Source organism: Moschus berezovskii, chromosome 4 (genome assembly GCF_049115385.1).
Source record: "Moschus berezovskii isolate FMDL1 chromosome 4, NW_MosBer_1.0, whole genome shotgun sequence".
In the NCBI taxonomy this organism is placed as follows: Eukaryota; Metazoa; Chordata; class Mammalia; order Artiodactyla; family Moschidae; genus Moschus; species Moschus berezovskii.
In genome coordinates, this window is record NC_142463.1 from 22,941,720 (window position 1) to 22,961,699 (window position 19,980).

The 19,980-nt window shown below is 41.1% G+C and overlaps 1 protein-coding gene across 1 annotated transcript in view; it reads right to left on the reverse strand.

The window, feature by feature from the left end:
- The window catches only part of LOC129540325 (selection and upkeep of intraepithelial T-cells protein 1-like), a 63,769-nt gene extending 45,549 nt beyond the window's left edge, over nt 1-18,220 (reverse strand). The window contains 5 exon segments of the mRNA XM_088834989.1: nt 2,851-3,067; nt 3,069-3,199; nt 11,620-11,700; nt 15,219-15,411; nt 18,188-18,220. Coding sequence (XP_088691115.1) covers nt 2,851-3,067; nt 3,069-3,199; nt 11,620-11,700; nt 15,219-15,411; nt 18,188-18,220 — 655 coding nt within the window.
- Nucleotides 18,221-19,980: the final 1,760 nt, after the last annotated feature.

The following is a 19,980-nucleotide window of genomic DNA, read 5'->3' on the forward strand; positions in this document are numbered from 1 at the left end:
GGCTAACCCAATATTATCAAAATAAATTACTATGTATCAGTTTAGAGAAAATAAACAAGTTTTTGAAAAATTTCAGTATGTTGCTGGGGATGTAAGACTTGCCTAAACTGTGAACAAAGAATGAGCAGAGATTTTAAAAATTACTCCATTTTACTTTACATTAAAGTTACTTTAATTTAATGTCTGTTAAAATTTCTGCAGTGATGGAAATACTCCATATATATGTGGTCTAATCAGTAGTGTTTTGCTACGTGAGACTTTGGCACCTAAAATGTAATCATGAGATTGAAGAATTAAATTTTCAATTTTATTTAATTTTTACTTTTAATTTTATTAAATAAAAATTGAAGTAGCCACATGTGGCTAGTGGCTATCTCATTGGATAGGTTAGTTCTAGGCAATACAGATGAGTGTCACAATAGCCAATGAAAATGCTATGTGTGAATGGGCCTTGGACCTCTACCTTATGCCCTCACATTTGGGAACCCCTTCAATTAACTTCGAGTCTTCCATTTCCCCACCATTTCTGTGCTATTCAGAAAACTGGAAGACTGAGGCAATTTTGGAGGACATGGAAGATTGTGGATAGAGCTTTATGAACGAGATTTAGAACTAGTTCAGTTCAGTTCAGCCGCTCAGTCGTGTCCGACTCTTCACGACCCCATGGATCACAGCACGCCAGGCTTCCCTGTCCATCACCAACTCCCGGAGTCTACTCAAACTCATCTCCGTTGAGTCGGTGATGCCGTCCAACCCTCTTTCCCAGCATCAGAGTCTTTTCAAATGAGTCAGTTCTTCACATCAGGTGGCCAAAGTATTGGAGTTTCAGCTTCAGTATCAGTCCTTCCAATGAACACTCAGGGTTGATTTCCTTTAGGATGGACTGGTTGGATATCCTTAGTCCAAGGGACTCTCAAGAATCTTCTCCTACACCGCAGTTCAAAAGCATGAATTCTTCTGTGCTCAGCTTTCTTTATGGTCCAACTCGCACATACATACATGACTACTGGAAAAACCATAGGTTTGACTAGACGGACCTTTGTTGGCAAAGTAATGTCTCTGCTTTTTAATATGCTATCTAGGTTGGTCATAACTTTCCTTCCAAGGAGTATCTTAATTTCATGACTGCAGTAACCATCTGCAGTGATTTTAGAGCCCCCAAAAATAAAGTCTGACTCTGGTTCCACTGTTTCCCCATCTATTTCCCATGAAGTGATGGGACCAGATGCCATGATCTTAGTTTTCTCAGTGTTGAACTTTAAGCCAACTTTTTCCCTCTCCTCTTTCACTTTCATCAAGAGGCTTTTGAGTTCCTCTTCACTTTCTGCCATAAGGGTGGTGTCATCTGCATATCTGAGTTTATTGATTTTTCTTCCGGCAATCTTGATTCCAGCTTGTGCTTCATCTAGCCCAGTGTTTCTCATGATGTATTCTGCATACAAGTTAAATAAGCAGAGAGACAATATACAGCCTTGATATACTCCTTTTCCTGTCTGGAACCAGTCTGTTGGTCCATGTCCAGTTCTAACTGTTGCTTCCTGACCTGCATATAGGTTTCTCAAGAGGCAGGTCAGTGGTCTGGCATTCCCATCTCTTTCAGAATTTTCCAAAGTTTATATTGATCCACACAGTCAAAGGCTTTGGCATAGTCAATAAAGCAGAAATAGATGTTTTTCTGGAACTCTCTTGCTTTTTCCATGATCCAGCGGATATTGGCAACTTGATCTCTGGTTTTCTGCCTTTTCAAAACCAGCTTGAATATCTGGAAGTTCACAGTTCAGATACTGCTGAAGCCTGGCTTGGAGAATTTTGAGCATGACTTTACAGCCTGTGAGATAAGTGCAGTTGTGCAGTAGTTTGAGCATTCTTTGGCATTGCCTTTCTTTGGGATTGGAATGAAAACTGACCTTTTCCAGTCCTGTGGCCACTGCTGAGTTTTCCAAATTTGCTGGCATATTGAGTGCAGCACTTCCCCAGCATCATCTTTCAGGATTTGAGATAGCTCAACTGGAATTCCATCACCTCCACTAGCTTTGTTCATAGTGATGTTTCCTAAGGCCCACTTGACTTCACATTCCAGGATGTCTGGCTCTAGGTCAGTGATCACACCATCGTGATTATCTGGGTCATGAAGATCTTTTTTGTACACTTCTTCTGTGTGTTCTTGCCACCTCTTCTAATGTCTTCTTCTTCAGTTAGGTCCATACATTTTTTGTCCTTTATTGTGCCCATCTTTACATCAAATGTTCCCTTGGTATCTCTAATTTTCTTGAAGAGCTCTCTTGTCTTTCCCACTCTATTGTTTTCCTCTATTTTTTTACACTGATCACTGAGGAAAGCTTTCTTATCTCTCCTTGCTGTTCTTTGGAACTCTGCATTCAGATGGGTATATTTCTCCTTTTCTCCTTTCCTTTTCCTTAGTTTGATTTAGAACTAAGTAGTCAGTAAACTGAGTCAAGGACAAATGGGAATAAGAATGATCATTAAAAAGACAATTGTAAAGATTTAGGTCACTTCTAGAGTCATGTTTACTAAAGTGTTGCCAGAAATAATTGAAAAAAATAGTAATAAATCCTGAAAGGATTCAGTTGATGTTTTACAGATCTAACAGTGCATATGGGCATGGGAAAACAGACAGTTCTTGCTGATAAAGGTAATGTGTGCACAGACAAAATTTGTATTCTTAATCCTCCACTTTTCCCCATTTAAAGACTAAATATATGAATCTGAACTTGCTAACTAAACCCTGACTATGGAATGGTCAGAAATATTGAGAATATTCTTAATACTCAGCCTCAGATGGACTGAGAATCATGGATGCATAGAAGTCTCAGAGGGATCCATCCTTACCTGTGACCTTTACCTCTGTGATGTCCTCCTCATAGAAATCACCATCTTTGAAGAAACAGTGGTACATCCCGTCATCATCAGCATTCACACGAAAGATTCTGAGGGTCACCTTACCCTCTCCAATGGCATCTGTGAGGTGCTCTGTCCGCTCCACATAATTAGAGATGGTTTCTCCATACAAGTCTTTACCATCCTTGTATAGGTGAACAGGTTTTTTTGTAGTGGTTCCGGAACCAGCGTATCTCCATGTGTTCTGCACTCTGTGGTGGGGACAGCTGGCAACTGAGCTCAACTTTTCCACCCAGTGGAGCCAAGATTGGCCCTTCTATGCCATTCACTGTGAACTGCTCTGGGAAGGGAGATAGTAACCAAAAGTTGAGAGTATGAGCAAGGAAACACTATGTACTTGATTCATATATGTACCTGCTCAGTTCCTAGGTTTCTAGGTATCAATGGGCTTTTAACATTTTCTCTAAATACCACCTATAGGGCCGCCTTACTTTTTTAGTATCTTTCTAGATACTCCCAAATTTTCCCTTTGAATAGGATCAAGACATAAATTTGAAGAAAATAGAAAAACAGAGACCAGCTAAAAGTCCACCAGGCTAGGTACTTAATAAAGGACTCTGTCCTTAATAATGATACAGTATTGAGAAGAGTTCCCTGTGCTATACAACAGGCCTTTACCGTTTATCTATTTCATACATGTGGTGGTGGTTTAGTCACTAGTCATGTCAGACTCTTGTGACTCCATGGACTGTAGCCTCTGTCCATGGGATTTCTGAAGCAAGAATACTGGAATGGGTTGCCATTTCCTTCTGCAGGGGATCTTTCTGACCCAGAAATCGATCCTGAGTATCCTGAATTGCAGGTAGATTCTTTACCACCTGAACCACCAGAGAAGCCCCTATTTCATATATAGCAGTGTCTATATGTCAATCCCAATCTTCCAGTTTGTCTCCCACATCCTTTCCTCCCTGGTAACCATAAGCTTGTTTTCTACATCTGTGACTCTTTTGTAAATAAGTTTTAGATTAAAAAATAAGTTTTACCATTTTTTAGAGTCCACATATAAGCAACATCATTTGATATTTGTCTTTATGTCTGACCTACTTCACTCAGTACAACAATTTCCAGGTCCATTTATGTTGCTGCAAGTGGCATTATTTCAACTTTTATGGCTGAGTAATAATCCCTTGTATATATGTACCATATCTTCTTTATCCATTCATTTGTCAATGGCTATTTAGTTTGTTTCCATGTCTTGACTATTGTAAATAGTGCTGCAATGAACATTGGGTGAATGTATCTTTTTGAATTATGGTTTTCTCTGGGTATATATCCAGGAGTGGGATTGCTGGGAACATATGTTAGTTCTAGCCCATCAGAAAGCTTCCATAATCCTCTTATACTTCTCTGTCAGAGGGCAAATAGACTGAAAACCACAGTCACAGAAAACTAACCAATCTGATCAGATGGACCACAGCCTTGTCAAACTCAAGGAAACTATGAGCCGTGCTGTGTAGGGCCACCCAAGACAGACAGGTCATGGTGGAGAGTTCTGACAAAATGTGGGCCACTGGAGAAGGAAATGGCAAGCCACTTCAGTATTCTTGCCTTGAGAACCCCATGAACAGTATGAAAATGCAAAAAGATAGGACACTGAAAGATAAACTCCCTATTTTTAGGTCGGTAGGTGCCCAATATGCTACTGGAGATCAATGGAGAAATAAGTCCAGAAAGAATGAAGAGACAGATCCAAAGCAAAAACAACACCCAGCTGTGGATGTGACTGGTGTTAGAAGCAAAGTACTATGCTGTAAAGAGCAATATTGTATAGGAACCTGGAATGTTAGGTCTGTGATTCAAGGCAAATTAGACGTGGTCAAACAGGAGATGGCAAGAGCAAACATCAACATTTTAGGAATCAGTGAACTAAAATGGACTGGAATGGGTGAATTTAACTCAGATGACCATTATATCTACTACTGTGGGCAAGAATCCCTTTGAAGAAATGGAGTAGCCATCATAGTCAACAAAAGAGTCTGAAATGCAGTACTTGGATGCAATCTCAAAAACAACAGAATGATCTTTGTTCATTTCCAAGGAAAACCATTCAGTATCACGGTAATCCAATTCTATGCCTCAGCCACTAATGCTGAAGAAGCTGAAGTTGAACGGTTCTATGAAAACCTACAAGACCTTCTAGAACTAACACCCAAAAAAGAGGTCCTTTTCATTACAGAGGACTGGAATGCAAAAGCAGGAAGTCAAGAAACACCTGGAGTAACAGGCAAATTTGGCCTTGGGGTATGGAATGAAGCAGGGCAAAGGCTAACAGAGTTTTCCAAGAGAATGCACTGGTCATAGCAAACACCCTTTTCCAACAACACAAGAGAAGACCCTACACATGGACATCACCAGATGGTCAATACTGAAATCAAATTTATCATATTCTTTGCAGCCAATGAAGAAGCTCTATACAGTTAGCAAAAACAAGACCAGGAACTGACTGTGGCTCAGATCCTGAACTCCTCATTGCCAAATTCAGACTTAAATTGAAGAAAGTAGGGAAAACCACTAGACCATTCAGATATGACCTAAATCAAATCCCTTATGATTATACAGTGGAAGTGAGAAACAGATTCAAGGGACTAGATCTGAAAGACAGAGTGCCTGACAAACTATGGACAGAAGTTCATGACATTGTACAGGAGACAGGGATCAAGACCAACGCAAGAAAAAGAAACGCCAAAAAGCAAAATGGCTGTCTGAGGAGGCTTTACAAATAGCTGTGAAAAGAAGAAGAGCAAAAAACAAAGGAGGAAAGGAAAGATATACCCATTTGAATGCAGAGTTCCAAAGAATAGCAAGGAGAGATAAAACAGCCTTCCTCAGTGATTAGTGCAGAGAAATAGAGGAAAGCAATAGAATGGGAAAGACTAGAGATCTCTTCAAGAAAATTAGAGATACCAATGTAACATTTGATACGAAGATGGGCACGATAAAGGACAGAAATAGTATGGACCTAACAGAAGCAGAAGAAATTAAGAAGAGGTGGGAAGAATACACGGAAGAACTGTACAAAAAAGATCTTCATGACCCAGATAATCACGATGGTGTGATCACTCACCTAGAGCTAGACATCTGGAATGAGAAGTCAAGTGGGCCTTAGGAAGCATCACTATGAACAAAGCTAGTGGAGGTGATGGAATTCCAATTCAGTTCAGTCCAGTCGCTTTTTGAACTAGATTTAGAACTAGTTCAGTTCAGTTCAATCGCTCAGTCATGTCCAACTCTTCGTGACTCCATGGATCACAGCACGCCAGGCTTCCCTGTCCATCACCAACTCCCAGAGTCTACTCAAACTCATCTCCATTAAGTCAGTGATGCCATCCAACCATCTCATCTTCTGCCATCCCCTTCTCCTCCTGCCTTCAATCTTTCCCAGCATCAGGGTCTTTTCCACTGAGTCAGCTCTTTGCATCAGGTGGCCAAAGTATTGGAGTTTCAGCTTCAACATCAGTCCTTCCAATGAACACCCAGGAGTGGTCTCCTTTAGAATGGACTGGTTGGATCTCCTTGCAGTCCAAGGGACTCTCAAGAGTCTTCTCCAACACCACAGTTCAAAAGCATCAATTCTTCAGTGTTCAGCTTTCTTTATAGTCCCACTCTCACATCTATACATGACTACTGGAAAAACCATAGCCTTGACTAGATGGGCCTTTGTTGACAACGTAATGTCTCTGCTGTTTAATATGCTGTCTAGGTTGGTCATAACTTACCTTCCAAGGAGTTATTTCAAATCCTAAAGATAATGCCGTGAAAGTGCTGCACTCAATATGCCAACAAATTTGGAAAACTCAGCAGTGGCCTCCAGACTGGGAAAGGTCAGTTTTCATTCCAATACCAAAGAAAGGCAATGCCAAAAAATGCTCAAACTACCACACAATAGCACTCAGCTCACATGTTACCAAAGTAATGCTCAAAATTCTCCAAGCCATTCTTCAACAGTATGTGAACTGTGAACTTCCAGATGTTCAAGCTGGATTTAGAAAAGGCAGAAAAACCAGAGATCAAATTGCCAACATCCATTGGATCATTGAAAAATCAAGAGAGTTCCAGAAAAACATCTATTTCGGCTTTATTGACTATGCCAAAGCCTTTGACTGTGTGGATCACCACAAACTTTGAAAATTCTGAGATGGGAATACCAGACCACCTGACTTGCCTCTTGGAAAATCTGTATACAGGTCAGGAAGCAACAGTTAGAACTGGACATGGAACAACAGACTGGTTCCAAATAAGGAAAGGAGTACATCAAGGCTGTATATTGTCACGCTGCTTATTTAACTTATATGCAGAGTACATCATGAGAAACACTGGGCTGGATGAAGCACAAGCTGTAATCAAGATTGCTGAGAGAAATATCAATAACCTCAGATATGCAGATGACACCACCCTTATGGCAGAAAGTGAAGAAGAACTAAAGAGTCTCTTGATGAAAGTGAAAGAGGAGAGTGAAAAAGCTGGCTTAAAATTCAATATTCAGAAAACTAGGATCATGGCATCTGGTCCCATGACTTCATGGCAAATAGATGGGAAAATAGTGGAAACAGTGACAGGTTTTATTTCTTTGGACTCCAAAATCACTGCAGATGGTGACTGCAGCCATGAAATTAAAAGATGCTTACTCCTTGGAAGAAAAGTTATGATCAACCTAGACAGTATATTAAAAAGCAGAGACATTACCAACAAAGATCTGTCTAGTCAAAACTATGGTTTTTCCAGTAGTCATGTATGGATGTGAGAGTTGCACTATACAGAGAGCTGAGTGCCAAAGAATTGATATTTTTGAACTGTGGTGTAGGAGAAGACTCTTGAGAGTCCCTTGGACTAAGGAGATCCAACCAGTCCATCCTAAAGGAAATCAGTCCTGAATATTCATTGGAAGGACTGATGCTGAAGCTGAAGCTCCAATACTTTGGCCACCTGATGTGAAGCACTGACTCATTTGAAAAGACCCTGATGCTGGGAAAGATTGAAGGCAGGAGGAGAAGGGGACGGCAGAGGATGAGATGTTTGGATGGCATCATCGACTCAATGGACATAAGCTTGAGAAACTCCAGGAGCTGGTGATGGACAGGAAGACCTGGCATGCTGCAGTCCATGGAGTTGCATAGAGTCGGACATGACTGAGCAACTGAACTGTACTGAACTGAACTGAAACAAGCATATGAAATGAAGCTTAATATCATGTGTCATTAGTAACTGTGAATTAAAGCAAGCAGATACTATCAAAAACCTATTATAATGGCTGAAATTCAAACACTGACAACATCAAATGCTGACTAAGATGTGGAGCAAAAGAAACTCTCGTTCACTGTTGGTAGGAATGCAAAATGATATAGCCACTTCACAGAAGAGTTTGGCAATTCCTTACAAAGCTCAATATGTAATCACTATATGTTCTAGCTATCAGCCTCCTAGGTATGCAACCCAAATGGGTTGAAAACTACATCCACACAAAAACTTTCACATCAATATTCCTAGCATTTTTATTCATAATTGCCCTCAAATTAGAAGCAAACAATATAACCTTCAATAAGTAAATGAATAAACAAACTCTGTTACATCCAGACAATGTAATATTATTCAGTGGTAAAAAAACTGAGCCATCAAATCATGAGATACATGGAGGAAACTTAACTGCATATGGCTAAGTAAGGAGGTCATTATGAGAGGCTATGTATGTATTGTATGATCCCAACTACGCGACATTCTGGAAAAATGCAAAACTATGGGAACAGTGAAAGCAGCAGTGGTTACTAGGACTTCAGCAGGAGGGAGTGATGAACACAAGGAACGCAGGATATTTTTAACATGGGGTAAAATGGTTCTGTATTGTACTGTAATAGTAGACACATGGCATTATGCATATTTTAATACAGTACATTTGAGGATTTAAGAGCTGAGCGACGAAAAAGATATGACCAGAAGGTGGCAGTAGCACCTGTATTTGAGAAGCAGTTTGATTGACATGCATAGGTGACAGTCCCCACAGTATGAGAGACAATTTAAAGGCACAGGGAACACCATGCAGAAGGGGAGAAGGGAACTCACAGGGGAGAGACAAATCAGGGAGAAGTTTTATGTGTCTAGCAATGTCACTCCACAGCACAGTGAAGAGTCAAGGACTCTGCAGGACAACAGTGGCTTGGGGTCTCTCTAGATACAGGGCTTATCTTACCTATGGCTAGCAGACGTTGGGTGTAATTCCAAGGGACATACAAAGCAGAAAGGCATTACATAGTTAAAAGTAAGCTCATTCTTTATATATTTAAAACAACTGGATGTATAAAAATTTGAGTTTGATACTGGCAAGCTTTTGAGTGAGAGGGTCTCAGCCTTAAAGAAGTAAGCAATGTAAGGCCAGTATGCAGAGGCCACTTGCATTCATTTATATAATCACTTGTTAACACACAGAGAATTTTATAACACCAAGTACAAACCCTAATGTGAACTTGATTTAATAATATTAATAGTTATCAGTATTGGTTCATCAATTATAGTAAATGTATTGATACTGCACCATAGAGGATGCTCGTAGTACGGGAAACTTTGGAGGGGCAGGGAGAGGAAGGGAGAATGGGGTTTTATGGAAATGCCATGTAATTTCTTTTCAACAAATATTTATTTATTTATTTGGCTGTGCCAGGCCTTAGTTGCAGCATGCACATCCTTAGTTGAAGCATATGGGTTCTAGTTCCCTGACCAGGGATCAAACCTGGGTCTCCTTCATGGGAGCATGGAGTCCTAGCCACTGGACCCCCAGGAAAGTCCCTCTGTGTAGTTTGTACACAATTTTTCTGTAAAGATAAAACTGCTTTAGAGAATAAAGTAGTAAAATTTAAAAAGTCAATGAGGATAAAAAGTCAGACAAGATAAAGGGGGACTTTGGAAACATAATTTACAAAATAAAATAAAAATCCAAAGCAAAAACCTCTCCACATATTCAAAATATAATTAATAAGTCAATAGACAATTATAAACTGGTAAGAAATAAGTGGGATAGGTACCATAGATAAAAAATTCCCAATATTTAAGAGTTCTTAAACAGCAATGAGGGAAAACCAACAGTACAAAGATGTGGAGTAAAGACCTATGCAGGCAGTTCAGAGAAAAGGAAATACAATTTTTGTCTGAAAGATACTAAGTCTCACTCATTAACAAACAGGTGAAATACAATCACTGTGAAAATTTATTTTTCATCTGTAAGTTTGGAAAAGATAAAAAGCTCTGGCACCTGTAATATCTGAAATAGTGATATTACCTGTTGGTGGAAATGTAGACTAGTAACGATTTCAGAATGACATATTCAATACCATAATGAAAAAATACATAACCTTTGACCAGCAGGTCTATTCATTGGAATATTTGCTACCTTTGTACTCACAGGTAAGCTCAAAATCATATGTATAAGACATTGGTAGCTGCTGCTGCTGCTGCTGCTAAGTCACTTCAGTCGTGTCCGACTCTGTGTGACCCCATAGATGGCAGTCCACCAGGCTCCCCCGTCCCTGGGATTCTCCAGGCAAGAACACTGGAGTGGGTTGCCACTTCCTTCTCCAATGTGTGAAAGTGAAAAGTGAAAGTGAAAAGTGAAAGTGAAGTCGCTCAGTCGTGTCTGACTCGTAGTGACCCCATGGACTGCAGCCTACCAGGCTCCTCCGTCCATGGGATTTTCTAGGCAAGAGTACTGGAGTGGCTTGCCATTGCCTTCTCCGACATTGATAGCAGCACTATTTTATTAGCCAAAGGCTGGATCCCACCTAAATGTGCATCACTTAGATTTCTGTCAGTTAGTAAGCAGCTTTTGCTAGAAAAGTTTAAATCTTGTACTCCATTGATGTTTCAGGCTTTCTTTTGCTGCTGTTGTTCAGTCGCCCAGTTGTGGCCAACTCTGTGATTCCACTGACTGCAGCGGGGCAGGCCTCCCTGCCCCTCACCATCTCCCAGAGTTTGCCCAAGTTCGTGCTCATTGCATTGGTGATGCCATCCAGCCACCTCACCCTCTGACACCCTCTTCATCTGTCCTCAATCTTTTCCAGCATCAGGGACTTCTTCAATGAGTTATCTGTTCACATCAGATGACCAAAATTCTGGAGCTTCAGCTTCAGAATCAGTCTTTCCAGTGAATATTCAGAGCTGATTTCCCTTATGATTGGCTGGTTTGATCTCCTTGATGTCCAAGGGACTTTCAGGAGTCTTCTCAGCACCATAGTCCAAAGGCATCAATGCCAAAGAATAGACAGGCTGTTGCCTATCTCTAAATATACTATTATTTCTGCTTTGCATAGATCCCTTTACAAATGTGAATTTTCATCAGTTTCCACCAGCCTATCCCATCCTTATTTTACTAATAATTCACATGGATTCCAGTATGGATCTGTGACTTAGACCACTTCCTCAAGGTATAAATAGTACTTAAATCTGTCTCCTAAATATGAATATTGGTTCTCAAGGGCAAGTATTAGGTCTTTATTTGCCTCTTCTCCATGGAACTGAACAAAAATCTGGGTACATGATAAAGACTTGCTGATGAGAAATGTTTAGTTTTTCTAATCATACACTGGATCTTATAGTACACATCGTCATAACATAACTACCTATTAAATCTAGAAACAATGGTCCCTTTTGTTTGGATCTTATTTTCCCTGACCTACTTGATATTGGTGTGGCTCAGAAGAGTAGGAGAAAACTTCATACCTGAACTTGGTGTTATCATCTGCAGAAGGAGCATGGCAACAAAGTAGCTAGAGAAAGACTGTCCTGTCATTTCCTTTATGCCTGTGATAAGAAATGAGGCCAGTTTAGAGATAGTGTTAACAGGAGCAAGAAGTTGCAGAAATCACATACCTCCACATCTTCTTTTCTCCAGTAATGGACTGCCAAATAGTGTTGAGAGAGAAAATGTAAGACTCCCAGTTATATTTCAATATCAAATAAAACAGTGACAGCTTTTTAGTATATATACTTTCAGTACAACAGGTCCGTCTAGTCATGGCTATGGTTTTTCCAGTGGTCATGTATGGATGTGAGAGTTGGACTGTGAAGAAAGCCAATCGCTGAAGAATTGATGCTTTTGAACCGTGGTGTTGGAGAAGACTCTTGAGAGTCCCTTGGACTGCAAGGAGATCCAACCAGTCCATCCTAAAGGAGATCAGTCCTAGGTAATCATTGGAAGGACTGATGCTAAAGCTGAAACTCCAATACTTTGGCTACCTCACGAGATAAGTTGACTCACTGGAAAAGACTCTGATGCTGGGAGGGATTGGGGACGGGAAGAGAAGGGGACGATAGAGAATGAGATGGCTGGATGGCATCACTGACTCGATGGACATGAGTTTGAGTGAACTCCGGGAGTTGGTGATGGACAGGGAGGCCTAGCGCACTGTGATTCATGGGGTCGCAAAACTTGGACCCAACTGAGCGACTGAACTGAATTGAACTGAATTTTTATTTACTAAATCTGGCAACCTTGCTCTTAAGAATGGCCGTTGTAATCACCAAGTCCAGCTTCTTTCCCATTAAAAGATTGCTTCCTTTCAGCTTAGATGTCTTTTGTCCTCTGGTTTGTAAACTCCATTTGGTGAACTACTTCCCTAGGGAAAGTGTGTTAGTCCCTCAGTCATGACTGACTCTTTGTGATCCTAAGGACTACAGCCCACCAGGCTCCTCTGTCTATGGGATTTTCCAGGAAAGAATACTGGAGTGGGTAGCCATTCGCTTCTCCAGGGGATCTTCCTGACCCAGGGATCGAACCCAGGTCTCCTGAAATGCAAGTGGATTCTTTACTGTCTGAGCCACCAAGGAGGCAGGGAAAGTGGCTGCCTGTTTAGGGAATAGGTCTTAATCTCAAAGGTCCCAGTGTTCTAAACATAGGCACAGTCAGTTACATTTAGTTACAAAGGAAAATCTAAAGACAGAGATTTAGCCTATCTGGAGGAATGAACCAAGTGGCCATTTTAGAAGGGAATCTGACTTTCTTCCCTTTAGTTGGCACAATCCCTCTGAATTTTCTGCTCCTGGAAGACTCACAATTATAGACAGATTTGTGGACCTATATGGCCAGTAAAAGCAAGGGAAGAATGAAATGGTCTTTTTTAGCCAATCATAAAGGCTTTTTGCCAGTTCTATAATGACTTGGCTTTTGACTCAGCACACAAATGTGATAGTCATCTTTTTTGCCCTCAAAAAAAAAAAAAGGTTTGTTAAGTGCTAGGGGATTATGGTAAAATGAACAGACAGTGAATGGTTATAATAATGTGAAAATGCCATGCTGTGTGCCTAATATACAGATGTCTGGAAATAAAAAGGAGCCACAGAAGCCAGTAGGCTAAATTCAGAGCAGTTTATTTGGTGATCACTTATGATGACCCTGGGCTGTTCACCCTTTGCACTGACAGTTGGACACTCTGAAGGGATGAACTGCTTGGCTTGGACAATGAGAAGCCAAGGAGTGGATGGATGACCCCTCGTGGGGTCAGGATTGCTAGAAAGACATTTGGATTTACTTTCCAGAGCCTGAGGTAGTCCTCAGTATCTTCCATGTCCCTACCTATAATATGCTGACACCCCTTGGCAACAAGAAGCTGATGCCCTAGCTTGGGTTTGTGACCTGGCAACTGATCTTTCAGTAGATACAGCAGATTGGGTGCACAGAAGGAGTGGTCAGGCAGGATGGCACATTGCCAAAAATGGTGGATTTCCTTTGAAATACAGAGACATTGTTAATATAGTAGTTTTATATCTTGTATGTTCTAAATAATATGCAAAGCAACTGCTAAAGGAGTCTGGAGTATTCCAGCAGACTTTCCAACTGGTAAGAAATTGGTAAATTGATTATATTGTCTCCCACCCTTCAGATGAGCGTTCTAAGTTTGCCCTGGTATGTGCAGCCACAGTATTTGACCTAACCCAAGGTTTCCTCTGTCCCTGTGCAAGCCAGGCTGTCACCATTAGGGCATTATGAAAACAGTACCATGCAGGATACCCTCATTGAACAGTGATCAGGGATCATGTTTCAAATGTCATGATGTGCAAGGCTAGGCAAAAGTCTATAACATTGAATGGAAATTCCACCTTCCCTAAACCCCACAAACAGTAGGGTTAGTAAAAAGAAAAAATTGAATATTAAAGCAACAGATTAAACGTCTAGCAGGTAAAACCATCTCAGCCAGGTGCACTAAAGTACTGTCTCAGGCTTTAATACATTTGAATGGTCAACCAGGAGAGCTTGTTGCTCCATATGCCAGACTGGAGATCCTTGCCAAGACAATAAATTCTTTAAATGCACACTGAATGTGCACTTAGAAATGACTAAAATGGTAAATTTTATGTAATAGTTTACTAACATAAAAAGATGTTTAAATGTTCAAACAAAAAGCAAATAGGCCAACAAAAGGCTATAAAACCTAACACAAATCATGTTTAACCTGCCAGGAAAGTGAATCAAATCACAGAAAACGAGATCTTTAAGCCAGGGGCATCATAGGAAAATTTCCTATATTATAGAAGCAGTAAAACTCACCCCTGTTCTGCTAATTTTTTTAAGCTAAATCAAGTGTTTCTGATATATGTTCCTTACCTGTTTAGGGTGACTGAATGAAAATACTTTTATGAAGGTCATTCATGTTACATTTTGAAAGCCAATAATCTGCAGATAAATTTTTTTTAAGTCACCATAAATATTCCACAGTGAGGTATTTCTGTTTATCTTTATTTTTCTTCATCCTAATTAGTAACGTTAGAGAAGGGGAATCCTAGTTACAAAGAATACTATGCAATGGGGACTGCTCACACTACTACTGTGACTAAGAAATGACGTGTATAAGAATAATGTTTTATTTGCTCCTGATCAAAACAGACTCTAGCAGTTGAGCCCAGCATTTGCTGTGGCGCACACACACACACATACAGTTAAGGAAAAATAGAGACAAACAAAAATACCTCACTGTGGAATATTTATGGTGACTTTTAAAAACTGAAAAAAGATTTTCCCTAGAAGTGACTGAGACTTCTCAGTTCACCCCATCCTTTGGAACCCCAAAATCTCATAGTCTTTAAACATAGGTCTGTCAAGACTCTTGCAGGGACAGGAGACTTCCCAAAAGGCACAAGGAAGAAGAAGAGATGGAATAAGTGATAACCATCTGTGAAGAGAGGACCTTGTCCCTGAATCTTCCACTTACTTGAGCCTGGAGATCCTGAGTCAGCCCTTTGCTGTCCTTAGAGAAAGAGCTCCTGCTGGGTCACCTGGGCTTCCCCCAGTGTGGAGTCTGATGGGCACCAGGCAAACTACCTACCAAAGTGCCTTCTCACTGTGCCCGTCCCACTCCCAGCACCTGACGCTGTCAGCCGGATCCTTATGTTCCTTTCCAAGGGAGATTCCGAGGAGCCTGGCTGCCTCCCTCTGTGGGTAGAAGTCTGTTCACATCCAGTGACTGCACCTGGCATCACTGTGCTAGCACTGCAAGTACTGACATGACCTGCCTCGCTCTGAAAGGAGGCAACACATGATCTGATTTAGACATTCCCAGTAATTCGTGCTGAGTTAAATGGCATGATAAAGACATTTATTCTGAATGCTGAACCTGCACCCAGAGGGGAAAGGAAGGGAGCTGTGGAAGCACAAGTTCAGTTCAGTTCAGTTCAGTCGCTCAGTCGTGTCCGACTCTCCGCTAAGAGACACTAAATTCAGATTAGGCATCGAGGAAGCTTCTACGAGCTGACAAAGGTTCAGAGAAGATTCTTGAAACAAAACGGACAGTTAGCCATGTGAAAAAAAGGAGCAGAGCAGGTTTTCCAGGGTGAGGGAGCAGCAGAAATGGTAAATTCAGGAAACCTGAAGTCGTTTGTTGTGGCCATAATGGGAGATATGATGTGAAAATGACGGGAAATGAACTGTGGAGAGAAACAAAGGTAAAGTTATAAAGTTTGTCATTTTAAGAAATATCTATAATACATACTTAAGAGTATATACACACACACACACATATATACACTTAAATCTCATATAATATAGGAAACACACATATTTAGGTATTGTAATACATAGAAAGTGAAAGTGAAAATGAAGTCGCTCAATAGTGTCCGACTCTTTGCGACCCCATGGACTGTAGCCCACCAGGCTCCTCCATCCATGGGATTCTCCAGGCAAGAATACTAGAGTGGGTTGCCATTTCCTTCTCCAGGGGATCTTCCCGATTCAGGGATCGAACCCAAGTCTCCCACCTTGCAGGCAGACGCTTTAACCTCTGAGCCACCAGGGACATAGCTATATACATAAACATATACATGTGTGCTTCCCTGGTGACTCAAATGGTAAAGACTCTGCCTGAAGTGGGAGGCATAGGTTCAATCCCTGGGTTGGAAAGATCCCCTGGAGAAGGAAATGGCTACCCACTCCAGTATTCTTGCCTGTAGAATCCTATGGACAGAGGAGCCTGGTGGGCTACAGTCCATGGGGTCACAAAAAGTCAGACACGACCAAAAAATGACTTAACACATACATTTGTGCACAAATATATGGATATGTGTATTCTTTATTACACATATTTGGGAATATATGCTTCAGTTCAGTTCAGTTCAGTCGCTCAGTCGTGTCCGACTCTTTGCGACCCCATGAATCACAGCACGCCAGGCCTCCCTGTCCATCACCAACTCCCGGAGTTCACTCAAACTCATGTCCACAGAGTCGGTGATGCCATCTCATTCTCTGTCGTCCCCTTCTCCTCTTGCCCCCAATCCTTCCCAGCATCAGAGTCTTCCAGTGAGTCAACTCGTTGCATGAGGTGGCCAAAGTATTGGAATTTCAGCTTTAGCATCAGTCCTTCCAATGATTACCTAGGACTGATCTCCTTTAGGATGGAGTGGTTGGAAATCCTTGCAGTCCAAGGGACTCTCAAGAGTCTTCTCCAGCACCACAGTTCAAAAGCATCAATTCTTTGGTGATCAGCTTTCTTCACAGTCCAGCTCTCACATCCATACATGACCATAGCCTTGACTAGACAGACCTTTGTTGGCAAAGTAATGTCTCTGCTTTTTAATATGCTATCTAGGTTGGTCATAACTTTCCTTCCAAGCAGTAAGCGTCTTTTAATTTCATGGCTGCAATCAGCATCCACAGTGATTTTTGAGCCCCCCAAAATAAAGTCTGACACTATTTCCACTGTTTCTCCATCTATTTCCCATGAAGTGATGGGACCAGATGCCTTATATGCTTATAGACATATAAATACACCTACATATGCATGCATATCCTAATGATGCATATCTGTGTATGTGTGAGTGATGATATTTGCATATATGGGTAAATCTATGTGACTATATTTATGCACAAACACAGAGACTTATGGATATATGTTAATATAAAAATATAAATGATATGTACACAAGATCAGGAAGAAGGCAATGAGAACTTAAAGTAGTATCTGAGGAGACAGTGCATAATTGGGAACATTTGAAGTATATTTAGATTGTAGAATTGATAGGGTGAATTGATCGAAACTGGGGAAATTGAAGACTTTCAGGATGTCTCCCAGATTTCAGCATTCCACTGACCAGATGAATGGAGAGAATATTGTTTGAGGTGTAGCTGAGGGAAAGAACATTTTTAACACAAAAGGGCAAAATATGGTGATTGGGATGAGTGAGTTTGATTTGGAATAGATGGATTTTAATGTCCCTTTTAGCTCAGTTGGTAAGGAATCCGCCTACAATGCAGGAGACCCCAGTTCTATTCCTGGGTCAGGAAGATCCACTGGAGAAAGGATAGGCTACTCACTCCCGTGTTCTGGCCTGGAGAATTCCATGGACTGTATAGTCCATGGGGTCGCAAAGAGTTGGACAAGACTGAGAGACTTTCACTCCACTTTTGGAGTCTTAAGGTTATGTTCAAGAAGCACTTGGTTGTTTTGGATCTAGAGCTCATGATTTCTCTTTGTTCTCCTCTTTGAGAGCTGCAGTGATAGGAGCTACTGGCCTTTTCACTGTGAATTCCTCAGGAAGCCTCAAGGCTTTCTCCTTTCCTTCAGGCCCCAAGGCTGAAGGCTGCCCTGCTGTTCCCTTTAGCTGTCCCCATCCACATTCTGCATTGCTGTCTGACCCTCAGACACTTCCTTCTTGATGCACTCCAAATAAGGCAACTGACCTCTTTCTTTTAAGCATGTTGCTGTCAGTTTTTTAGAGCAACTTTTGTTGTTCAGTCACCCAGTTGTGTCTGACTCTTTGTGACCCCATGGACTGCAGCACGCCAGACCTCCCTGTCTCTTACCATTACCCGGAATTTGCACAGGTCCATGGCCATTGCATCGATGATGCAATCCAGCCATCTCATCCTCTGACGCCCTCTTCTCCTTCTGCCCTCAATCTTTCCAGCATCAGGGACTTTTCCAGTGAGATGACTGTTCGTATCAGGTGACCAAATTACTGCAGCTTCTGCTTTAGCATCAGTCCTTGCAATAACGATTCAGGACTGATTTCCTTTAGGATTGACTAGTTTGATCTCTTTGCTGTCCAAAGGACTCTCAGAGGTCTTCTCCAGCACCACAGTTTAAAGGCATCAATTCTTTGCTGCTCTGCTTCTTTATGGTCTGGCTCTCATAACCATACATGACCACTGGGAAGACCATAGCCTCGACTATATGGACTTTTATCAGCAGGGTGATGTCTCTGCTTGTCAACACTCTGTTTAGATTTGTTATCACTTTCCTGCCAAGAAGCAACCGTCCGATTTCATGGCTGCAGTCACCATCTGCAGTGTTTTTAGAGCCCAAGAAGAGGAAATCTGTCATTGCTTCCACATTTTCCCATTCTATTTGCCATGATGTAATGGGGCTGGATTTTAGTTTCCTTAATATTTAAAGTCGGTATTTTCACTCTCCTTTTTCACCTTCATCAAGAGGTTCTTTAGTTCCTCTTTGCTTCCTGCCATTACAGTGGTATCATCCATTTAGAAAAATTAGAAGGTTAATGAAGTAATGTAGGTAGAGATGCAAATAATTCTAAAATGTTAAAAGATTCTTGAAAAGCAGATCCCTGGCCTATATAGCTCGATATATTCCAAGAAAAGTATGGGGTCCGTGTTGGAACGCTGCCATTTCATCTGTTACACATGGGATGAGCAGAAGACTGTTAGCTTTCTTTTTCCTGGTCCCTTCCTCTATGGTTATCCTCTGTATGCAAAGCAGAACTATCTACCTAGGTGATTATAACCTATGTTGGGACCGCTCAGAGATCAGTCTGAGAGCCTCATAGGACTGGATACTTGAATAGGAAAGAGACCTGAGAAAACCCCCAAGGAAAGCTATACACACTCCTCCAGGACCGCCTCCTTGGCCCTCCTCTCCTAGTGACCATGCTGTCGGATGGGGTTCTAGCCAAGGCAAACCATTAAATCTGACCACTCACTCATGTGCCCGAATCTGGTGTTCTTCTCTTCTCCAGATCCTTCTGGTGAAGCCCTGGCTGGGCTCAGGGCCTGTGATTGTATCTGAGCTAGCTTCCAACACAGAGCTGAGCAAAATGAGTGCTAAGACATGTGCAGAGAATCTGAAGAGAGATCGTGAAGCACAAACAATGTGAAACTCCATCATCTGTGATTAAAAAAAATATGCAGTGAAATATCTGGAGACAGAATTCCCAGACAACAATTTTCTGTTGTTCAGGTGATGTAATTCCTGGAGTGAAATTAACCCCAATAAAAACACTTGCTAGCATTAACAAGATTATTTTTCTTGTGAAATTATTCTGCCCTATAACTCTTTCCCTGCCTCACCCAAGCATCCACCCCGCACTATCAATAGCCCTCTGTATCAGATTCCACCCATCCAGCCAGCCTACACATTTGAATCATCTGGGGACTATTTTAGAATTACTTTGGGGTGGGGAATCCCATTGGCTTAATTAATCAATTAACTATGATTTTGTTTATTTTAATTGAAAATTAATTCACATAACATAAAACTTACCCCATATAGAAGTATACAATTCAATGATTTTCAGTATATTCAGAATGTTGTATAACCATTATCACCAACTAATTCCAGAATATTTTCATCACAACAA